This window comes from Gavia stellata, chromosome 6, assembly GCF_030936135.1.
Source record: "Gavia stellata isolate bGavSte3 chromosome 6, bGavSte3.hap2, whole genome shotgun sequence".
Taxonomy (NCBI): Eukaryota; Metazoa; Chordata; class Aves; order Gaviiformes; family Gaviidae; genus Gavia; species Gavia stellata.
In genome coordinates this window covers 28,444,041-28,464,866 of record NC_082599.1, presented here as the reverse complement: position 1 = coordinate 28,464,866, position 20,826 = coordinate 28,444,041, and the positions used below count along the sequence as shown (strand labels likewise).

General features: G+C 58.3%; 2 protein-coding genes across 2 annotated transcripts; one reads left to right on the top strand and one right to left on the bottom strand.

The window, feature by feature from the left end:
* Window positions 1–2,277: 2,277 nt before the first annotated feature.
* DLX5 (distal-less homeobox 5) lies at window positions 2,278–4,589 on the top strand. Its single transcript, XM_059819010.1, has 3 exons — window positions 2,278–2,632; window positions 3,772–3,956; window positions 4,257–4,589. Exons 1-3 carry the CDS (start codon window positions 2,278–2,280, stop codon window positions 4,587–4,589), a joined length of 873 nt encoding a protein of 290 aa, XP_059674993.1.
* A 9,025-nt stretch (window positions 4,590–13,614) lies between these two features.
* On the bottom strand, window positions 13,615–17,128 carry DLX6 (distal-less homeobox 6). Its single transcript, XM_059819009.1, has 3 exons — window positions 16,768–17,128; window positions 15,649–15,842; window positions 13,615–13,866 (listed from the first exon to the last, which is right to left on the bottom strand). The coding sequence occupies exons 1-3, from the start codon at window positions 17,126–17,128 to the stop codon at window positions 13,615–13,617; spliced, it is 807 nt and encodes a 268-aa protein (XP_059674992.1).
* Window positions 17,129–20,826: the final 3,698 nt, after the last annotated feature.

Genomic DNA, 20,826 nt, shown 5'->3' with positions numbered 1-20,826 from the left:
AAAACCAGCAGAAAGTCAAGAAAATCGGGTTCGGGCTGGGCAGGACGGGGGGCAGGAAACCCGCAAACAGGCGGATTTGTACGCCCTCAGCTCGGTAATCCTCGCACGGACTGCAACGGCGGCGGGTGCCTTCAAAAAAGATCGGCTTGGGGGTTTTGCGGTTGTATCTGGTGGATTGCTGGCGTTTATTTTTTTCCTTTTAATACCGAAACTTTTTTTTTCTTTCCCTGTCTTGCCTCTGAGTAAAACAAGAGCAAACTTTCTCTGCTGCAGGAAACCGATCCAGATTTCCCCGGTGAGCTGCAAAAACAGCTCGTCAGGACGGCTTGGCCGGGACCCGCCGCGGCTGCGGACGCTGCCGGGGCTGGGTGCGATAGGAGCGCCCGGGTCCTCTCCTCGTTTTCTCCCTTCAAACGGCACCTTCCTGCCTGGACGTGTTGAAGTGCAGTGCCCTGGAATTTATGACACAAATGGGCTTCCCCCACTCTCTCCCCCTCCTCATCTGTTTAAAATCTCTACCGTCCCTTCCAACTGGATGCAAATTGGGAGCTTTAATAAACTTATTTCCCCCCTCCCCGGTCGTAAACGTATATCCCTCTCCGGTTCCTCTCTTTAGAAAAAAAAATAAAGGGGAGGAGAGAAATTTCCAATGGATTTAAGTAAGCGATTCATATCATGAAATGCTGAGGGATTTGTTTAATGTGATTTTATATGAGCTGTGGACATTTCCAAAGCAAACAATAAGTTCAAGTACAACATGCATGGTTGTGTTACAAGTGTTACCCAGCTGGCTAGGAGATCTTCGGTGAGCAAACAGGCTAAATCTGGAGAGTAAACAACTTCAGAAAAATCTACAACTCCAGGTCACTGAAAACAGCCTTTTATTTGTTTTCCTTAGTGTCTCGTAAAAATCTGATCTTTTTTTTTTTTTTTTTTTTTTTTTGCAACGCTGCTGTAAAATTACCGGGGATGGGCATCACCAGCCCGTGGCTCGCCCCGGCCCGGCCGCGGAGCCCATCGCCTGGGACCTGGGCGCGCAGAGGGGCGCGGAAGACCGGGTGCTGGCGAAGGAGGGTGCTGCTGGTCGGGGTGCTGCGGGGCGGCGACACCCCCGCACAGCACCAGCCGCGTCTGGGAGGCTGTCACCCGGGAAGTGGGCTCTTGCGACGGCCTCCAGGTGGAGAAGCCCCGCGGCGGCCTCGCAGTGGTCCTGCCCACGCGTGAGGGTGATTCGAGCTCCCCTCGCGACGGGCATCTGACCCCGGGCCGGAGCCGGACCAGATGGTGAGCATCGCCACGGGGCGGTGAGGAGCGGCCACGCGTGGGGCCGAGCGGCCACGGGCGCCGCCGCTGCCGGGGGGGCCGGGGGCTCTCCGCCCACGGGCATCGTGCCACAGCCGGGTCGCCTTTCCGAAACCCGCGGGGCGGGTGCCCCTAGGCCGTCTGGTGCCACCGGTGCCCCCGGCAGCTCCCCCGCACCCCCACGGCAGGGCGTCCTGCCGGGAGACTCCCGCCTGGCTCCGGGCCGTGCTAGGGTCTTCGACGCAGGAAATGATGTAACTAAACTTCAAGATTTTTGGGGCGTAATGTGATTTACTTATTTAACGCGGAGGTCCCGGACGGCGTCCCCCCGCAGAGGGAGGACGATCCGAGTGAAACAACCCCGGTTCCACACTAATGGTTACCGCCACCAGATCAGAAATCGCGTTTTGGGAACGGGGAGCGCCCGGTGCGTTGTTCCCAAGCCATCAACGTAGCCAAGAGGGACCGGACGGCAAATCCGAGCGGCGTGGCTCCGGCCTTCCCGCGGGGCGCTGCGGGCTGGAGGTGCGGGGGCACCGGGCTGCGCGCCCGCGGGGCGGCGGGGCCGGCCGAGCCCCCGCGCCGGCTGCAGCGGGGGGGAGCCGGAAACCTCCCGATCGCGACGCTCGGGCTGGGAGATCGCTGTTGGTATTCACTTTAAAAGAGCTTGAATGGGACTTTCCCCCCCCCCCCTTTTTTTTCTTTTCTTTTTTTTTTTTTTTAAGCCAAAGCTTTGTTGTGCTAAACTAGTTGGACGAGTTAGGGTGTCGCTGCTCCCGATTGCTCTGGCCAATGGAACCCGATCCACCCTGCTGTGCGTAAGAGCGCAATTAAGGATTTAACCAAGCCTATGCTGCGCCCCAGCCAGCAGTCTGCCGGAGACAGACACAGCGCCGCAGCCTCCTCCCCCAGACATGTCTGCTTAGACCCGAGCAGCCCCAGCAGCCAGCCCCAGCCAGCCGCCGGCTCCGAGCTATGACAGGAGTATTTGACAGAAGGGTCCCCAACATCAGATCCGGCGACTTCCAGACTCCTTTCCAGACGGCCGCAGCCATGCACCACCCGTCCCAGGAATCTCCCACTTTACCCGAGTCCTCGGCTACGGATTCCGACTACTACAGCCCGGCGGGGGGAGCCCCGCACGGCTACTGCTCGCCTACCTCGGCTTCCTACGGAAAAGCGCTCAACCCTTACCAGTATCAGTACCACGGCATGAACGGATCTGCTGGGAACTATCCTGCCAAAGCCTATGCAGACTACAGCTACGCCAGCCCCTACCACCAGTACAGCGGGGCTTACAACCGCGTACAGAGCTCCGCCAGCCAGCCAGGTGAGAGCCGGGGGCCGGGGGCTTGCGGGGAGCTTCCGCGGCCGTGGGGAGGCTGGGAGAGCGCGCCCCGGCAGAGCCCTGCCCCGCGGACCGCGAGGATGCAGCTTTCCCTGAACCACGGGGAGAAAGAAAGTAAAAAAATAAACGGGGGAAGGGGGGCAGGAAGGAAAATTAAAGAAAGGAACAAAAAAAATAAAGGAGGAGAGCTGGGTCGAGTTTTCCTGACCAGCCCGCACGGTCTAAACCACAAATCCTAGGACTAGTGCTTTAGAGAAGCAAACGTCGGTCAGCTGCTCCCGGGTCCCCACGGCTGCCTCCCTCCTCCTTCCCCCCGCAGGAAGAGGAGGAAAAATAGCCGAGCCTTGTTGCGTGTCTCAAACTCAGGTTCGCGGTGGCAAAGAAAGTTTCCTTCCCCCTGTGCCGGAGGGGCGGGGGAGGAGACTGGGAGGGGGAGCCCAGCCGTGGCGGGGCTGCGAAGCCGGGAGGGTTTTTTACCAGAAAGCGCCGCGGTTTTAGCGCTTTCCATTGACTTCTTTGTAAGTTGTAATGGAGAAGAAAAAAAAAGAAAAAGAAGGGGACAGGGGGAAAAAATCAAGCAAGCCCGTAACCGAGCCAAGCGACTGGGGCTTGCCTGGCACGAGTGCGGCCGCGGCGGCGCTTGGGGACACGCTCCCGGCGGCGGGGGGAAGGCGCGGGCGTGCGGGGGAAGCGGTCTCCGCTCCGGGCCGGCCTCGTCCCAGCTGGGCAACAATAATCCTCCTAATTCCCGCGGCGGGCGCGCATGCCCCGCGCTCCCGCCCGCGCCGCGCTGCGCGCCCGGCGCCGCCGCCCTCTGCGGAGGATGCCCGCGGCGGGCGCGGGAGGCGGAGGAGGGCCGCGGGTGGCCGAGGCCCGGCGCGGAGGGAGCGGGGCCCCACCGCCTCACCGCGGGGAGCCGGCGGGGATGCGCGGGGCCGCCGCCCGGCGGCGGGAGCCCCGGGGGGAGCCGCGGGGGCCCGTCGGGCCGGCGCCGCTGCCCTGCCCGGCCCGGCCCGCGGGCGGGACGCCGCCGCCGCCGGCGCAGGCTGCGCGGAGCGGAGCCGTGTCCCGTGCCTTAACGTCTGCGTCTGTGTCTCTCTCCCGCCCTTGCGCCCGTGCAGAGAAGGAGGTGGTGGAGCCCGAGGTGAGGATGGTGAACGGCAAACCAAAGAAAGTGCGCAAACCCCGGACTATTTATTCCAGCTTTCAGCTGGCGGCGTTGCAGAGGAGGTTTCAGAAGACCCAGTACCTCGCCCTGCCCGAGCGGGCCGAGCTGGCCGCTTCCCTGGGGCTCACGCAGACACAGGTACCGCGCTCGGCTCGGTTCGGCTCGGCTCGGCTCCGCTAGGCCTGACCCGGTACGGCAGGGCTCGGCCTGGCCCAGCCCGGCACGGCACGGCTCGGCCCGGCGGGGTGCAGAGCTCCGGGCGCCCCCCGGCGCGGCGGGAAGGGCCGGATCGGGCCCCGCGGAGGGGCCGGGAGAGCGGCGGAGAGCGGATCTCTCGCAGCCGCAGAGCGCCGGCGTGCCAGGTGGGCATTAACGGTGTCGGTTTCCCTCCCCCCTCCCTCTTTCCTCCCCTCTCCTCTCCTCCCGCCCCCCTCCCAGGTGAAAATTTGGTTTCAGAATAAAAGATCCAAGATCAAGAAGATCATGAAGAACGGGGAGATGCCTCCGGAGCACAGCCCCAGCTCCAGCGACCCCATGGCCTGCAACTCTCCACAGTCGCCTGCGGTTTGGGAACCTCAGGGCTCGTCCCGCACCCTCAGCCACCATGCCCACGCACACGCTCACCCTCCAAACTCCAACCCGTCCCCTGCATCCAGCTACCTGGAGAGCTCCGCTTCCTGGTACCCCGCTGCCAACTCCATCAACTCCCACCTCCAACCCCACGGCTCCCTACAGCACCCGTTAGCGCTGGCCTCTGGGACAATTTATTAGAGTCTAACCCCCTTTTTTTTTTTTTTCCTGCTCCTTGGACTCCTGTGTTTTACTGTTAAGGAATAATAACGAAAGGAATGCGTACGGGGGATTTTTAAAAGGGAAACGAAACAAACAAAAAGATTAAAATGTGTAAAGCTTGTGCATGTAACTTATTGCATTTCAAAGGAAACCCTTTTTTATACAATACGGACATTTTTTGGCTCAGCTGTGGACACTATCAATGGTGCCTTGAAATCTATGACCTCAACTTTTCCAGAGACTTTTTTTCAATGTTATTTTAACCCTGTAAATAATTGTAGATAGAGGAATTAAACTGTATATTCTGAATAAAATAAAATTATTTCGACCACGAGAAACGTTTCCAAATTACCCCTTCTTCCATTAATAAGAGGAGACAAAAAAATAGTAATGCCAATTGGCTTGCAGAAAGCAAGCGAGGAAAGAGGGACTTTGAGGGGCCCGATCCTGGACGCTCACATTCTGTCGCCGTGCCGTGCCACCGCAGCCCGGGCGTGTTGGCAGGATCTGACCCTTATAGGTCCCCACGGGCGAGCCGGGGGGCGGCGATGCTCCGTCCCCCCTGGAAAAGGGGCTTTTGCAAGACCGCGTACACCTTACCGCACAGTGATTTAAAGCGAAGGCAAAGCTGCCCATCCTAACGCTAGAAAGCGAATCTCTCGCCTTAAGCCGCCCTGAATCCTTTCCTGAGAGCAATTAGCGTCGAGAGCTGCACACTCCACAGCCCATCAGTCGCCCGTGTGCGCTCGGCTAATTATACAAATTACGTTTCCGTCAAAGGGAGCCACTAAATATGAGAAAAGGATAAAATGAGGGCCCCGCTCCCCTTGCTCCTGGTAAAAGCCTGCGGCGGCTCCGGCTGAAGGAGGGACTTTGCGGAGGTACCTTTGGGGGTTTTTATCTCTATCTACACGACCTAGGGAAAAAGCTGGGCGGTGGAGCCATCACTAGCGCTTCCCGGGCAGCGGGGAGGGGATGGGGGCACGGTTTCAGCCAGGCGGCCGGAGCGCTGCCCACGGGCGCGGAGCACCAGCGCGGCGGCACGCACCGAGCGTGGGCCCCTCTCCCAGCGGAAACCCCGGGTTTTCCCCGGCAGCAACCGGCCCGCCGGGGCCCCCACGGCGGCACACGCTCCCGCGGTGGCCCCCCCTCTCCCCAGACCTCGGGGGGGGGGAGCGGAGCGGGGCGCCGCGCCGGGAATTCACGGCAGTGCAGGGTAGGGCGGCAGCAATGGATGTGACAAAGGCACGGCTTGAAGGATCCCCGAGATAAAAAATTACCCCCTGTCACCCGAGGATGGCGGGGAGAGCACTGGCAGGGCCGGAGAGGAGGCCTGAAAAGGCACGCTCCTGCCCTGGGGCGCACTTACCTGTCTCTATTCTTCCTCCCCGCTACCTCCCCCTCCTTTCTTCTCCCTCCGCTCCTGCCTGCCATGTTGTGTGCGTGTGCGTGAGTATGAGTGCGTGTGTGTGTGAGTGTGCGTGTTTTCTCCCCAAAGAAAGAAGCCCGGGGTTGCTGTTTTGTAACAGGTTTGGGGGCTGGTAAATGGCTTGCAGTACAATAGACCAGTTTGTTCGGTGAAGCTGCTCCCTGCACGCCGGGGAGGGGTGCGTGGGTGCCGGAGACAGGGCGGCGGGGGCCGCCGCTGGCTGCCCACCCCTGCCCGCTGCGGGCGGGCGCTGCCGGCTAGCGGGCCGCCCCGCCGCCGGTGCCCCGCCGCTCCCCGCGTCCTCTCAGCGGCTCTGGGGACCGGCTCCTGCTCATTTCACTCGCAAGGTTTCCGGGACTTCCCGCGACTCTGGGGCTGCTGAAACGCTCGGCTTTGTCTCTTCTGCTAACTTCCACCCCGTGCAAAAAAAAGCCCGACCTTTCCATTTTCTTCCGTTCTTTTCCTCGTTTGGCTCTAGCCAAGCATTAATATCTTTTTTCAACCTGCAGTAAGAGATCCTTCCCTCCCGAGGTCCCTTTCCTTTGCAGCGAGTCTTGGACACAAGAGGTGGAAGTCTATTTCCCAGGTCGGTCCACCCACCCTTTTCTTTGAGGCGCTGCCGCGGGGCTGTTTGGTCACGGCATCCTGCAGGGGCCGGGAGGGCTCGGGCGGACAGCGCAGGAACAGCTCCGGGGAGGCGGGGTGCCGGCAGGCAGGATGCCGGGCAGGGATGGGAATTGACACTGCCGGCGCTAGCCGGGCAGCCTGGGCCCTGGCACCGCTCCCCGAGGCAGCTCGGCTCGGTTTCCATGCCGGTCCCTCTCCCTGCGTAACTTCTCTTCCTCCCAGCTCGGGGTGGTATTGGGCAGTTCGGGGAGAGTCTGGCACCTCTTCCCGAGAGAGGGTAGCCAGGCCCGGTTAGGAAATGCCCCTCGCCGGGGCTCCCTGTCGCCGTGGCCACGGCCCCGATGCACACCCAGGGTCTACAGCCGCCAGCCCCTGGGTGAGAGCCCCGGGCCAAGGGGATGCTCCTGTCCTCACTGTCCCCCCTGTCCCCGTACACACAGGCAGGCACACCCCGGCGCCTCTCCCCGCCCGGGCGCACCACCGGGGCTCCGGCGGTGGCCGGAGGGAGCCTGGATTGTCCGGGCCTCCCCTCTTGCCTCCCCGGGAAAGGGATGGGATGAACTGTCCTTTGTCTGACGCTGGGTTTGGGCTCGGCGGATTGCTGGCTCGGGGCTTTTTTTTTTTTTTTTTTTTTTTCCTCCCCCCCCTTTTTCTCTTCCCCCTCCCTTCTCTTTTCCTGGCGGCCACTTCCATGTGGAGCCGGGGCAGCTCGGGGAGCCGAGAGGAGCCACATTCCTGTGGGTGCCGAGCGGCTCCAGGGCTGAGCCACAGGGCCTGACACACACACAGGCTCACAGACACACACAGAGACACACACACACAGGCACACAGACGCACCGACGCGGAGCAGCCTGCAGCCTCAGCTGCCCCAGATCGAGAGCTCCTGACACTGCCTGCACCCCTGGGGCTCTCCCACCCACAGTAGATCCACCCCCCCACTGCGCTCGCCCCCGGGATGGGGCGCACACCCACAACACGCACACCCAGACGCACACAGCTGACTGCCCGCCGCCCCCACCTACAGACACCGGGGGAGCACCTTCCCCCGTCCCCCCAAAAAGCCCCCCGCTGGTCCCTGCCCGGGCATCTCCGCATCGCTCGGCGGGAAAGAGCTTCCATCCCGGGGGAGCGCTGCCCCCTCGCCAAACGACTCGGTTTCCCTCCCCCTCCTCCCTGGGGAAAAAAACCTCACCCCCTCCAACCTGTCACCGCGTCAAGGCACCCGCTCGTCAGGCGTTCCTCTCTCCCTCTCGCTCCCCTCCATCTCCCCCATAAATTCATTCCCCCGCGGCGCGCGCTGCCTGCGCGGGCCTCCGGGCGCTGCCCGCTCCGCCGCCGGCAGCGCTGCATCCCAAACGTGCACCGCACATGTGGCATCGATTAAAGATTTCTACCACGCAATTTTGCGACTGACAGACTTTAGGTGGTTCGGTTGTGGATTACGGAAAGGAGATCTATTGCTTCAGGAAAGTCGGGGGTGGGGTGGGGGAGAAGCCCCTCTTCTTGCTTTCCGTCATTTGAGCGGTTGCCTGCAGTAACGCAATAACCTGTTTTATAGGTCAGACGAGAGCCGTGGAAATAGGAACCGCGGAGTTTACATTAAGCCTCCGTTTCTCTCTCTTATTTTTAGGGAGATTCTGTATTACACCAATTAAATGTTTCTGCTCTTTGTTCGGCGGTGCGTCTATTTGCACGCGGTTTGGGAGGATAAGCAACGGTTTACCTGCCAGGAATACAGACCCGATAAATCCCGACATGCACCCACGCCCCGGGTGTCTGTGTGAACACCCTCCACGGACACGACCTTGAAGGCCGCGGGAGAAACTCCCAGGCCCCCTGGGCTCCTTATTTCCCTTTAGGTGAGGGCCCGGGGAGCGGGGCCCGGCCAGAAGCTGCGACTGATTCAGCACTTGGCAAGGAGGAGCCTGGGGAAGGCTCCTCGCTCTCCCCCCGCTGCTGCCTGCCCCTCGGCAGTCCCGGAGAGGTTGCCTAAACCTCAGCCTGGGCTTTGCAGCAGGGATCAGCGAGCCTCGCCGGGCCGGATCCTGACCTGGCTCCGTGCTCTGCAGCGGCATCGTCTGCCTGAATGCGGAGCTGGCCCTCCAGCCCAGGGATTCTTTACGGTCTCCTCGATATGCATCATATAACGCCTTTTATAGGGCTTTCACCTCGCGGTATCCGCTGAGCTTTCCTTTCCTTTTCTTCGCGTTATTTTTATTAATTCCCGTGGAGAAAAGCGCGCAGAGGAAGGCTGCGGGCTGCCAGGCGCGGCTGCAGCCGGGGGAGGCCAGCAAGGGCCGGCACCCCTCCCGCCCGGGGGGGCCAGACCCGGCCGCTGCCCCCCCCCCGCCCCGCAGCCGGACCCTGCCGGTACCTGCCGACAGGGCAGCAAGCGCGCTTTGATGATTTGGCCCATTAAAAATGGAAGCGGGTTTGCGTATTTCGTATCCAGGGTTAATAAAAGCTCATCAGGAGTCGAAAGCGAACTAGCCCAATGAGTTAACCTCGCTAGCTGCAGGTAGTCCTGTTAGCCAGGCTCTTTCGTTTAATTAATTACAATTGAGTCGGTTCTGTGCTAATTTCCTTAAGGACCCCTGACGACTGGTCCAGCGGGTGCGTAGGAGCGCAAAAGGCCGCGGGCTCCGCAGCCTCCCGCGGCGGGTGCCCGACCCGGGCGTCCCGCACCCCGCACCCGCGCTCTCCCCCGCCCCGTTACGAGGCTCCCGAGGCTTCGTGCCCGAAAGTGACGTTCAGTCGTCTGAGAGGAGGCACACGAGAAGGGCGAGCCCGCTTTTGGGGTGGGTGGGGAGCGCGGGGGTCCTTCGGGTACCGGGGAGAGACCGCCGGGAGGAGCCGAGCCGAGCCGAGCCGAGCCGAGCCGAGCCGAGCCGAGCCGAGCCGAGCGGACTGATGCCGGCGAGAGCCCGAAGCGCCAGCCCCTGCCTGTGCACATCAGGCTCGCACTCGTTGGGATTTGGACGCGTAACGCTGCAGACCACTGATTTGCTATTTTCTTAATTCCCGCTCTTCTCATTCCCTATGAATCAAACAGTCTTTTGTCCTTCAGAGTTTGATTTGATCGCTACTGTTCACATTTCACTTTTGTATTTTCCTCTCCCTATACCATTACTCATTGAGTGCCCCGTGAAATTACAATCGTACATTTTCAACTCAGCAACCCATTTGCAGTGCAAAAATAGGGTCTAAATAATGGCTGAATTAGCCCTACTGGACAGTTTCAGATGTAACACTCTGTAATAATTATATTGCAGGCTGGATTAGGATGCTATTATCATAATCTGGACGTTTACAATTATCTGTAATTTGCAAAGATGCGCCAGGTCTTGATTACAGCAGTTTTTTTTTATCAAGCTAACCATCACTAAACAGTGACAGTAATAACAGCTAATTTTGCTGGCAATATAAGAGGTGCTGGGGTGTGCAAACAATTTCACACCTGGATGTGCTCACTCAACCAAGAATATAGAGAAAGAGCTTCTGCCCTGAGACTCAGAAAAATATTCTCCACCGCTTCTGTTCAGTGTAGATTTCTAGACCCCGATCCTTGCTTAGCAGATTTTCACAGGGGGTAAGTTTGGGGGCTCGCTTGGGTTTGGGGTCGGTTTGTGACTGCTTGGCGCCTTCCCCTTCGAGGCGCGCTCCGTCCTTGCTCGTTCCCCCACTTCGGCGGTCACTCTCGCCACGGCGGTTTCCCGCACGCGGCCGGATCCCGGCAGCTCCGCACCCCCTTTCCCCCCCGGTGCCGCCGGGGGCGGCGGGCGGCGCGGGGCGGGGGGGGTTGGGGGGGGGGGGGGCGGAGGGGCGGCGCGGGGCTCGGCAGGCAGCGGAGGAACCGTGCGAGCCCCGGGGCCGGCCCCGGTCGCCCGGCCCCGCAGCGGGGCGGCGACAGCGCGCCTTTCCGCGGCTCTCCGCGGCGCGCAATCCGGGCGGCCCCGGGACGGCGGAGCGCGGCGGCGGGCGGGCGGGCGGGCGGGCAGGCGGTGGCGGAGCCGGCGCTGGCAGCCCGGCGACGGCAGGTTTGGCGGCTGGCGTGGGGAGCTGCTGCCGCTCCATCCATAGATGACGCTGTTTCACGAGAGTCTCCCGGGGCGGCAGCCGCGCGAGTGGGAGCCGGCGCTGCCGCTGCTGCCATTCGCTCCCAGCCTGCTCTCCCGAAGGCCTGCCTCTCCCGCCTTCTCCCGCTGCGTTCAGCTAGTCGGGATTTTTTACTGTTATCATTTGCTTGCTTGCTTGTTGGCTGGGCTCGATTTAAGCCTGTCCGAGAAACCACTCGTGGGGCAGGAGGGCACGGCGCACCGAGAGGCTTTCCGCGCCGGTACCCACGCTGGCACCGGTGAGGCGCGCAGGCGAGGACGAGCCCCCCGAAAGCCCACGGGAAACGGCGAGCCCCCCTCTGCCACCCCCCCCGGGCCCTCCAGCGGGGCGGGAGGGCCGCCCGCCGCCGTCCCCCCTCGGGGGCTGCAGCGAAAGGGTTAAGGCGGCTGCGGGGGCCGTGGGGGCCGGGACCCGCCGGGCTGGGCTCGGCCGGGCCGGGCCGGGCTCCCCGGGCTGCGGGGCTCGCTCACCTGGGCATCCGCCGCCCTTCTGCGGGGCGAGGGTGAGCTCGCACGGGGGCCGGCCTGGGGGGTGCAAAGCAGGGTCTTCTGAAAGACGCACACACACACAAATGCTGTTGGTTTAAATGTATGGTAGCTTTCTCTCCCGTGTCATTTGAATAATTCAGTGAGCCCCACTACCAGCTGTACTTCTGAAGCCTCTTCCATTCTTTTCAGCATTATAATTTTGGTTAATTTTCAATTTTAGGCCCTACGTCTCTGCAATTTGTGTATGAATAACAGAATAATTTTCCTCTTTTGTTTCGCCTTTCCTGTTCCTGAATCTAAATAAAGATGGCTTTTTAGTATTAAAAGTGGAAGAAAATTACAGGTAATTATCTTTGACGGTAAAAACGCTGTAATCAGCGGGCTACATGAAAAATTACTCTAATTATGGCTGCATTTAAGAGAATGGAAAAAAACCTTCTTGTGGATAAAAACCTTAAATTGTCCCCAATGTCTGCTTCAAATTGGATGGCACTGCAGCTGGAGGCTTTGTTCAGAATTGATCCTGGGGAGCTCTGAACCCAAAGTTTCACAGTGGGAAGGGGAAAAAAAGAAAAGAAAACATTTTTCCTAATGTAACAATACGAATGGTAGAAAATGACAAGACTGATCGGTTTTAAACCACTCTGAAGACTGACTGAGCGTGGAAGTTGCTCAAAAAAAAACAAAAAAACACCCCCCAAAAAACTGGTATATTGGTAAGTAGTCTTTGCTTTGTGTCTAATTATAGTGACTGTCCTTTTGCACGACTGTATGTAGCTGTCATTATATGGAGCACTCTGAGGATCTCTATTGACTTCTGATAAATGGCTCAGTGGTTTCAAGGTTCATAATTTGAAGGATGCCCAGGTCTCTAGCCATTAATTCTCTCAGTATGGGGCACCCAGCTTGGACGAGGAAAGGGCTTTTCATTGTCAGTAGTTGCTGTGCTTTCCACAAGCTGGTGAGGCTGGAGCTGGCTGGACAGCGTGTTGTGTGCCTGGGCACCGCTCAGGGCTCTGCAAAGCATTCCTCAGCTTGCATTGTCTGCTCTTTAAAAACAAAGGAGGGCGCCTCCTTTCTTAATAATTTGGAGTTTCCAACCTCTGGGAAGAAAGGCAGGGCTCTGAGCTTTGCCTCGGCGAGAAAGCTCAGCTCAGCTGAGCCGCGGAGCCGTGAAATCGCAGCAGAAACGGCCGGGTGATGAGAAACTTCTTCTAGGCTTATCTTTGCGCTCTCGATATCTCCTGTCTTGGTCGTAGCCTTAAAACTAAGCAAACCACCGGCTCCCCCCCCCCCCCCCCCCATCTTTTCTCTCTTTGCTCGCAGATAGGTGTTCAGTGCGCGGTGTCTGTGCGCGCAGGCAAGCGGGGGGACAGCGACGGCTGCCGGGGCTGAACTCGGGGGGCAGGTCGGGGGAGGTGGGGATCCGCTAAGGCGGAGAGAAATAGGAGCCAGGCGGGCGTTTTGTGGCTTTTACTCTATATATGAAAGAAGACAAAACCATACAAAGTATATATACAACTAAAATTCAACAATATATACAGAAAGGTTGCTCGGGGGAAAGGTCCCTCTCGCTCAGTGGGTGAGACTGCCGTGGGGCAGCGCTGAGCCTCCCCTCCCCAGACCGCGGCGGCGGGTGTTGCCGCGGATCCCTCGCTCTCTCTTTCCTGCTCGTCTCCGGGAGTCTGTCCGGCTGTGTGCGGGTCTGTGCGGGTGCGGGGCTCGTCGCGGGAGAGACGGCGGTTTCTTCTGAGCCGCAGCCCGTTGCATTTTGAGAAAGCATGCAGGTTTTGCTTCGTGGTAATGTTCTAATCTTACAGTGTATTTTCATTTTTCAACCAGTTCTCCTTTCCCCCCCTCTTCTTTTTATTTTTTTTTTTAATCCCTTCTTCTCTCTTTTATTTTTTCTTTCCCCAATCCGGATTTGGTGAATAAAAATGAAGGAGCTTGGACTAGTCTCTCTTTCATCATGTAATGTCTTTAGCTCATTAAACAAGTAAAAACGGCCACTATGGTAGATTCAGGTTCTTCTTGTGGGCAAAGTCTGTAAAAAGTTTGTTTTGACGTATACTCCACAGAGAAAGAGGCTGGTGCCTTGGAGTCCAAAGGAAAATATCCTAAAGAGAAGTGTCTTCTGTGCGCCAGAATGAAAATTGTGTCTTTCTGTTCAAGATCAATCGCTGAGGTTACTTAAAAAAAATAAAATAAAATAAAGCCACTCTGTCTCTTTGCCGCATCTACAAGTTCACACAGAGCCTGTTAGCTGGCACGGCTTGGCAAAGCAGGGGAACTTTTTGCCATGTCGAGACGAGGCGTTCTTGGGAGATTATTTCTCTTGGACAATTCACATCATTTGTGGTCTCTGCATTGTGTCTTGATGTGGAGAAGAATACCAGTGAGAATAGCCAGGCATGTAGCTGTTGGGAGGCATATTGACTCCCTTGGCAGAAGCTGAAACGTCCCAGACTGGAGGCAGAGCCGGAGAGCGAGGGGAGAGGGCGGCGGAGCCGGGCAGAGGGTCGCTCTCGTGGGGGTTGCTGCCCTGCTTCAGCAGCTTCTTGAATTTGGAGCGCTTGTTCTGAAACCAGATCTTCACCTGTAAACCAAAACGCAGCAGGTATTAGGCTGCCGTCAGCACCCAGGGCACGGCAGGGGAGACCCCGGGGGCCGTGGGTTTGCTCTGGAGAAGGTCTTGAGAGCCCACACCGGTCGGGTGTGGCGTTGGGGATGGGGAAGGAGGGGTAGCTACGGCTGCTCTCGGGCTCTGGGTGTAACTGGGGAGAACAGGAAAGGCAGAGCGGGGCTGGAAAGCGAGAGGGATGCAGGTTTTAACCTGGAACCTTGTTTTCCCTGGGCAGGCCAGACTGATCGAGCTGAAACAGAGTGCACGCTCTGAGCTTTCCTGCTTTAACGCCTCATTCAGAATTTTGGAGGTCATTTGATCATTTGGGCAAACTGTTGTCAAACATGGGCAATCATATGATTTTGTGCCAGGAGACAGGAGCCAATAGACAAAGGGCATCTTACAAGGAAATCGCGCATCCGAAAACCTGCACGATCAAGCGGTCCTTGCTGATGTGACGGGGGAGGAGGCACAATGGAACCAGGACTGTGGCTTTATTTTAAAAGTTGTTTCCAAAGAAAGGAAATTCTCTTTTCTCAGAGAGTAATTGGCCATCAGGATTTCTTTGGGTCTCATCCTGCTCCTAATCCAGCAGAACTCCCGAGGATGGAGCCTGCACTTGACGAGGTGTGCAAGGATTGGGCCCACTCTGGCAGATCAGAATTATTATAGACATGATAGATAGATGTAAGACATATATCTACACACATTTCTCAAAAAAAAAAAAAAAAAAAAAAGCCCAAAGAAAACAACTCCCACATGTGTATTTGACCTTGCAAACTTCGCAGATGTTACGTTAGGGCATAAGCAGGGGTGCTTGTCTAGCTGCATGCTCAGGATCGGGCTCCTAAATCTATGCGTGCGAGAGAGAAAGTGAGACAGCAAAGCAGAGATAGAGTGTGCATGCTAAGGATACTAAAATCTCATCTGTAAAACCATCAGGTCTATTCCCATGATTAATGTTTGCTGAGTATTTTAAAATCGCTGGCTGGAAGCGACTGTTATCAGTGACAATGATAAAATCCTGAAGTTATTTGTTAAGCTCATAAATTCACATGATTACATTTTACCCGAATTGATCCCATCTATCCATGCACTTCTCCGCAAACCCCAGCCTGGGAAGCCTGTAATGCCTCATGTGTCTTTCAAGCTTAAATTAGCAGAATGGCACAGCTACTCCAACCACACTTAACTATGGCTTAACCTGCTATAATTTTGTACACGGCTGTCTTTGATCTTCAGATCTATTATCACCTTTCGTACATATTGCCCAAGGGTAACCACTGCATTTGCGTTAGTCATCCAGGGTGAATTAACTATTGATTTTACAGGTATTTCCTAACGTGTTCCTGCTTCCTCTCTACCTGTATGTTGCTACGAGGCGGCTTTGCTTTTAGCTCTACCTCAGGCCCAGAGACTCCTTGCCTTTGTTTTGTTCTCCTTTTCACAGCCGGGCAACCGCGTCTCGGTGCTGGAATTATCCGAAAATACAGGCGATTTTAAAATGTTACGTGTGGCATCAAAAGGGAGCGTTTGCTCGCCGGACGGCTGAGGGAAGGGCGCATTCAGCTCCTGCGGTAGACAGGTCTCTCTGTCGCGCATTAGATAAGTCCTGTCACACACAGATGGGGGACCGTGTGCGTTACCTTCTCTACCCTTCCCGTACAGAGGCCGAAACGCCTAAGGAGCATCGTACTTTGCTTGGCCTTTATTGCTCGCGCAGGATTTCAGCGATTTGGGATTCCCAGTTATTACCTGTGTCTGGGTAAGTCCTAATGAAGCTGCCAGTTCAGCTCTCTCTGGAAGTGCCAGGTACTGAGTCTGCTGAAAGCGGTGGTTTAAAGCCTGGAGTTGTAGACTAGAGTAAATGGTTCGAGGCTTCCGAATCTTTTTCCCTTTTCCATTGAACCTGATTTCACCGTTTTCAATCACTGTGGTTTTTTGCTGATCTGCAAGCAAAACAACGCAGCTGAAACATCACCCTCCTCAGCTACTTAACGCGGGCGTTCTGGCTGCCACGGCTCCTAAAAACCCAGCCGCCTGCCCCGCCGCCGGTTCAACACCGCCGCGTACAGACGGGCTGCGGCTCCCCGGGGGCACGCTGCGAGGCGCGCTGCAGCTTGGAGCTACCGGGAGGAAAAACAACTGTCCGGGCATGGTGGGCACGCCGCCTTCCCCCGGGGGGGGCGGGGGGGGAAGGGAATAACACTAACAAAAATCGAAGTAGGGTGCAGCGCTGGCGTCGTGAAGGGATGCCTGGTTCCAGGGCCATCCAGGTTTCACCCAGCTAAGTGACTTCGCGTCGCCAGTTTGGTGGTCAGTGAACCACCAGTCCGAGACTTTTAACAATGCTTTTCTCCCCCCGCCCCCCCCGCCGTGCCCCTCCGGATGGATACGTACGAATGAGCGGCTCCCTGCAAAAAAAATACATAAATCAGACGGCCCCCGCGCGGAATGCGACCCGCTCGCCTGGAAACTTTCGCTCCTCAGGTGTTAGCAGGAATTTTGTCTAAAGCCGGTCCCGCCGTAACAAAGGAGCGCCGAGCGCGGTCCCCTGCCCGCCGGCCGCGGCGCGAACGGGGAGGCGCCGGTGCTCAGCGCCGCGGTACCGCCGGCAGCCGCCGGCGAGGGGGAGCGCGGCGGCCCCGCCGCCGGGTACCGGAGCGGTAGGCCCGCGGAGGGGCTGCAAGAACAAGAAGCGCCCCCCCCCTCCCCGCCGCCCCGCGCACGCCCGGGCCGGCATCTCCCTCGGCAGGAGCGGGGAGCACGGCGGGGATCGTTATGCAGATGGCCGGGGGTGGCCGGGGAGAGGCCCGGGGATGGAGGGAGGGGGGGAGAAGCTGGCAGCGGGTTAGGGGAGCGGTGCCGGCTCACCTGCGTCGTCCGCCCGCGTCTGGCTGGCCGCGCTGCTGTTGTGGTAGGACTGGAGGTACGGGCTGTGCTGCGAGTGGCTCACGTAGGGGTAGGCGGCCAGCGAGCGGTGGTTGTAGGAGCCGGCGCTGCCGGAGTAGGGCGAGCTGTGGTGGTGATGCTGGTGGTGCGGGTGCGAGCCGGCGGCGGAGTGCAGGCAGTGCAGCGGGTAGTGGGCGCCGGCCATGGCCGGCGAGCTCTGCTGGGAGTGGGGCGGCGGCGGCGGCTGCGGCGGCGGCGGCTGCTGCTGCCCGAACTCCATGAAGGCGGATTTGGAGGAGTCTTGCGCGTCCAGCCCGTCAGCCATCGTAGTCATGGTCATCATCAAAGTTTGGGAGGGAGAGCGCGGCGCTCCCCGGCTCGCCCCCCGCGCTCTGCCTCCTCTCTGCCCAGCCACCGCCGCTCCCCTTACCCGCCGCGGCACCGCTGGAGAGGCGGCGGTGATTTAATTTAATTTCTTTTCTTTTTTTTTTTTCCTCTTTTCCGCCTTTTTTTTTTTCTTCCCCCCCCCCCCTCCTCTCCGAGGAGCCGTTGTGCGAGGGGCCTCGTTCTCTGAGGGAGGGGAGGAAGGGGAGGGCGGTGTGCGGAGGGGGAGGGCGGGCTACTCCCGGCGCTTTTTTACGCCGCTCTTTTCCTTCATCCCCCCGGCGCGTGGGGTGGGTGGTTTTTTTTTTGGGGGGGGGGGGTGGGAGGCCGGGCGCGGGGGTTTTTAAGGTGGGAGCCGGGAAAGTTGGGGCTCCGGCGCTTCGACTTGAAGGGCAGGGACGCGCACAAGTCGAATGGTTCGTCTCCGGAGGGCAGCGCCTCCCTCATTGGTCACTCAACCCCCTGACGTCACCGCCCCGCCGCGCCGGCAGCGCGCGCGCTGCCCGCCCCCCCTCCCCCATTTTCCCCACCCGCGCGCGGAGCGCGGAGCGTGCCTTGCGCGCTCCGCGCCCCGCGCGCGGGGGGGGGGGGGGGGGAAGGGAGCGCCTGCTCCCATCCCCCCTCGTGCCCCCCCCCCCAATCACGCATCCACCACCACCACACGAACCCCTCCATTTCCCCCCCACCCCCCCGCGCGGTATTTTCACTGCGGCGAAGAGACGCGCAGCGCATTTTTCCCCGCTGAAAGCAGCGGCGGCGGCGGCAGCAGCTCCCGTAATCGCTTTCAAATATATGCAAATGGCTAGGTGCGGTTGGCGGTTTTGGCAAAAGCTTGATTAGGATATAAACGACCCAAGGAAAAAAAAAAGTGCGTGCGCCCTAAATTTGTCTTTAGATTACAATTCCAGTTGATTTTATTTTATTGTCAACATTGTTAATGATAAAAATAGAGTCGTTTTACAGTTATTTTTACTTTCTGGAAGGAGGCAATTAGACTTCTAATCAGGAATACACAAAAATCTCCCATGATTAACTGCAGTACTTTGTTCAAATTGCTGCTATAAAATTCAGAACAATTTGCCTGTAATGATTATGGACTGGGTTTATTTTGGGAGGTGGAATAAAAGTGGATATAGCATAAATTATCCTCTAATTATACACCAGTGTCGCCTCAATTATCCTCTTATCAAAATGGTTGTCTAACTGCCGCATTTAGTTTCAATTCTCTCCTTTTTTCTATAAAAAGAACTTCATACCTTGTTATTATTAATCCATTTATTATTTGCAAGGGGATTTATATCCGAACATCCAGGTGGTATTGCCACTTCTCTTTCAAAGATGGACTGGGGAAAGACATTAAGTTTGATCCAGCACGGCGGAGGATCTCTCTCTCTCCCCTCTCCTCTCTCTCCTCTCTCTCTCTCTCACTCCCTCTCGCTTTTTTTCCCCCCTTACCCTTCCTTAAATCTCCTCGCGTCCAGCTAAGCATGAACTCCAGAGACAGACCCCACCGGAGAGGACTGAGGTAGGAAGGACCCGGCGGAACTCGCTAAGCCTGGAGAAATCCCAAAGTTGCTCTCGATGGGGAAACGGGCTGGAGGCTTCGGGCTTTGAAAACCAACACCGGCACCAGCTGCCGCCGCTTGCAAAACCCCGCACAGCCCAGAGACATCCCCAGACCGAGCAGGGGTCCTGCCACTGCCTCTCCCAGCGACATTGCCTGGGGACTGGTTTCTAGATTTTGCAGATTTTTTTTTTTTTTTTTCTCGAAGCATCGCTTTTGGAAATATTTAGAAGGGGTTTATTTTTCACCCTGGGATTCGCCCCCCCCCCCCCCTTCCTTTTCTTCATTTGTTTTTGGGGTTTGCTTCTCCACGGCCCGGTCATTAGCTCTGGGAAGACGGGGGGGTGCGAGCCCCCTGTTTGCATACCGCACCGTCCATGGGGGTGGGGGGAAAGGGGGATGCGAAGCGATGCTCGATCGGTGGCAGAGCACAACCCGTAGTCCCTCGGCGCTTGTATTTCAGCTGGCTGACTTCAGGGGGATGTCTTTTATCCTGGGCGGCTGGGATGTTTTGTGCCCCCTTACCCACCCTCTCGTCGTTGTTTCACTTCTTGAGCCCTTGGAGTCGGTTCAGTAACTCTGAATGCAGTTGTAAGTGTCTTGCTTGTTCTCCTGCTTTTAACAAGAGTTCCACTTTAACACGCGAAAGGGTAACCCGATCCAGGCGTTTACAAATCTACAATGAATAAAAATATAGAGGAAGGGGAAGAGAAGGGAAAGAATTCCTACTGGGACTCTTTATTCATAGGTGTAGGTAATGTACTCAATAGGAACAGGTACTTTTGGCAGTTTTATTGCTTTATACCCTCCAGCTTGCTGTTAACACCATGAAGGCGTTTTTTTCGCAGGTGCACATACTAGCATTTTCTCCAGCAGCAAGAGCATGCATAACAAAAGGTGTCAGAAAATGGGCTGGGGGGTGTTTGCAACACGGTGCTTTCTTATTTCGAAATAACTCCTGCCGCATGATGGATGCTAACCCCGGAATGAGGGAAAGCTGGGCAGGAGAGGAGCCCGGTTTGGGATGATACCTAGATGCCGCCTTAGCGAAAGGAATAAGGCGTCTGAGTCTGGCAACGTGAAACAAAAAGGAGAAGAAAAGGCAGGGAGAGGCTGCGGGAGCTGCTCCCTTCGATAGGCAGCAAACGGAGTTGTATGTTCGTCCCTCGCTCAGCTTAGCTGAGGGACGAACTGCGGTGGGGTGAGCGGGTGTCGCACCCGTGGGACAGGCAGCCGCTCCGGGTGCGGGCCGGGGGGAGCGGCTGTGCTGTGGGGGTGCGGGAGCCCCCGCCGAGCCGTCGGTGGGCGCCGGCGGGAGGGAAGCGCTGGGCACCCAGCGCTGCTCTTCCCCGCGGTGCTCAGACATCCTGATCTGTCGTCAGGACAGTTGACGCCATCCAGCCTCACGCCGATAATTTTCCCCAATTTAATTAGGCAAATCTCTCGGTATGGAGCTGCCGGTGATTGGTCGATGTTAATGACTCTGCTGCAAGGAGTCACACTGCTTGTCAATATTTATTGTTTTCTTTTCTTTTTCTCCACGCCCCCATCCCCCTATTCCCCGTGGCCTCTGGCATGAAGGATCCGCGCTTGTGGGGAATGGGAGCGCGGCGGGGCCGGGGCACGGCGAGTGGCGGTGGCGGGCTGGGCGGCGCGGCATGGCACGGCACGGCACGGCACGGCACGGCTCCGCTGCCTGCCCGAAGGAGCTGCCCCGCGCCCCGTTGCCCTGCCGCCCTGCCCTCCCTGCCGTTACCCGCACTGGGGGGCGGAGGGCAAAGGGAGCCGGGAGTCGGGTGTCGGTGGGGCACTAGTGACGCGAGCCGTGCCCTGGTAGAGAGGGCAGCTGTAAGGGTATTTTTTCTCCGAGGGGCAGGCAGGCCCCGGACCCGCGCTCGGGCGGCGGGGCGGGGGGTGCCGGAGCGGCCGGGAGGTCCCTGCCCGCCGGGAGCCGGCGCTGCCGGGCACCGGCCCTCCCCTGAATCAATAGCTCTGGACGCACCGGAGCGCTGGGGTGCTCATTTCCAGGGTGGGTGACTCATGAAAACGGGGGGGAGCGGACACCCCGCACCTCCTAGTCCCCGCGCACTGAA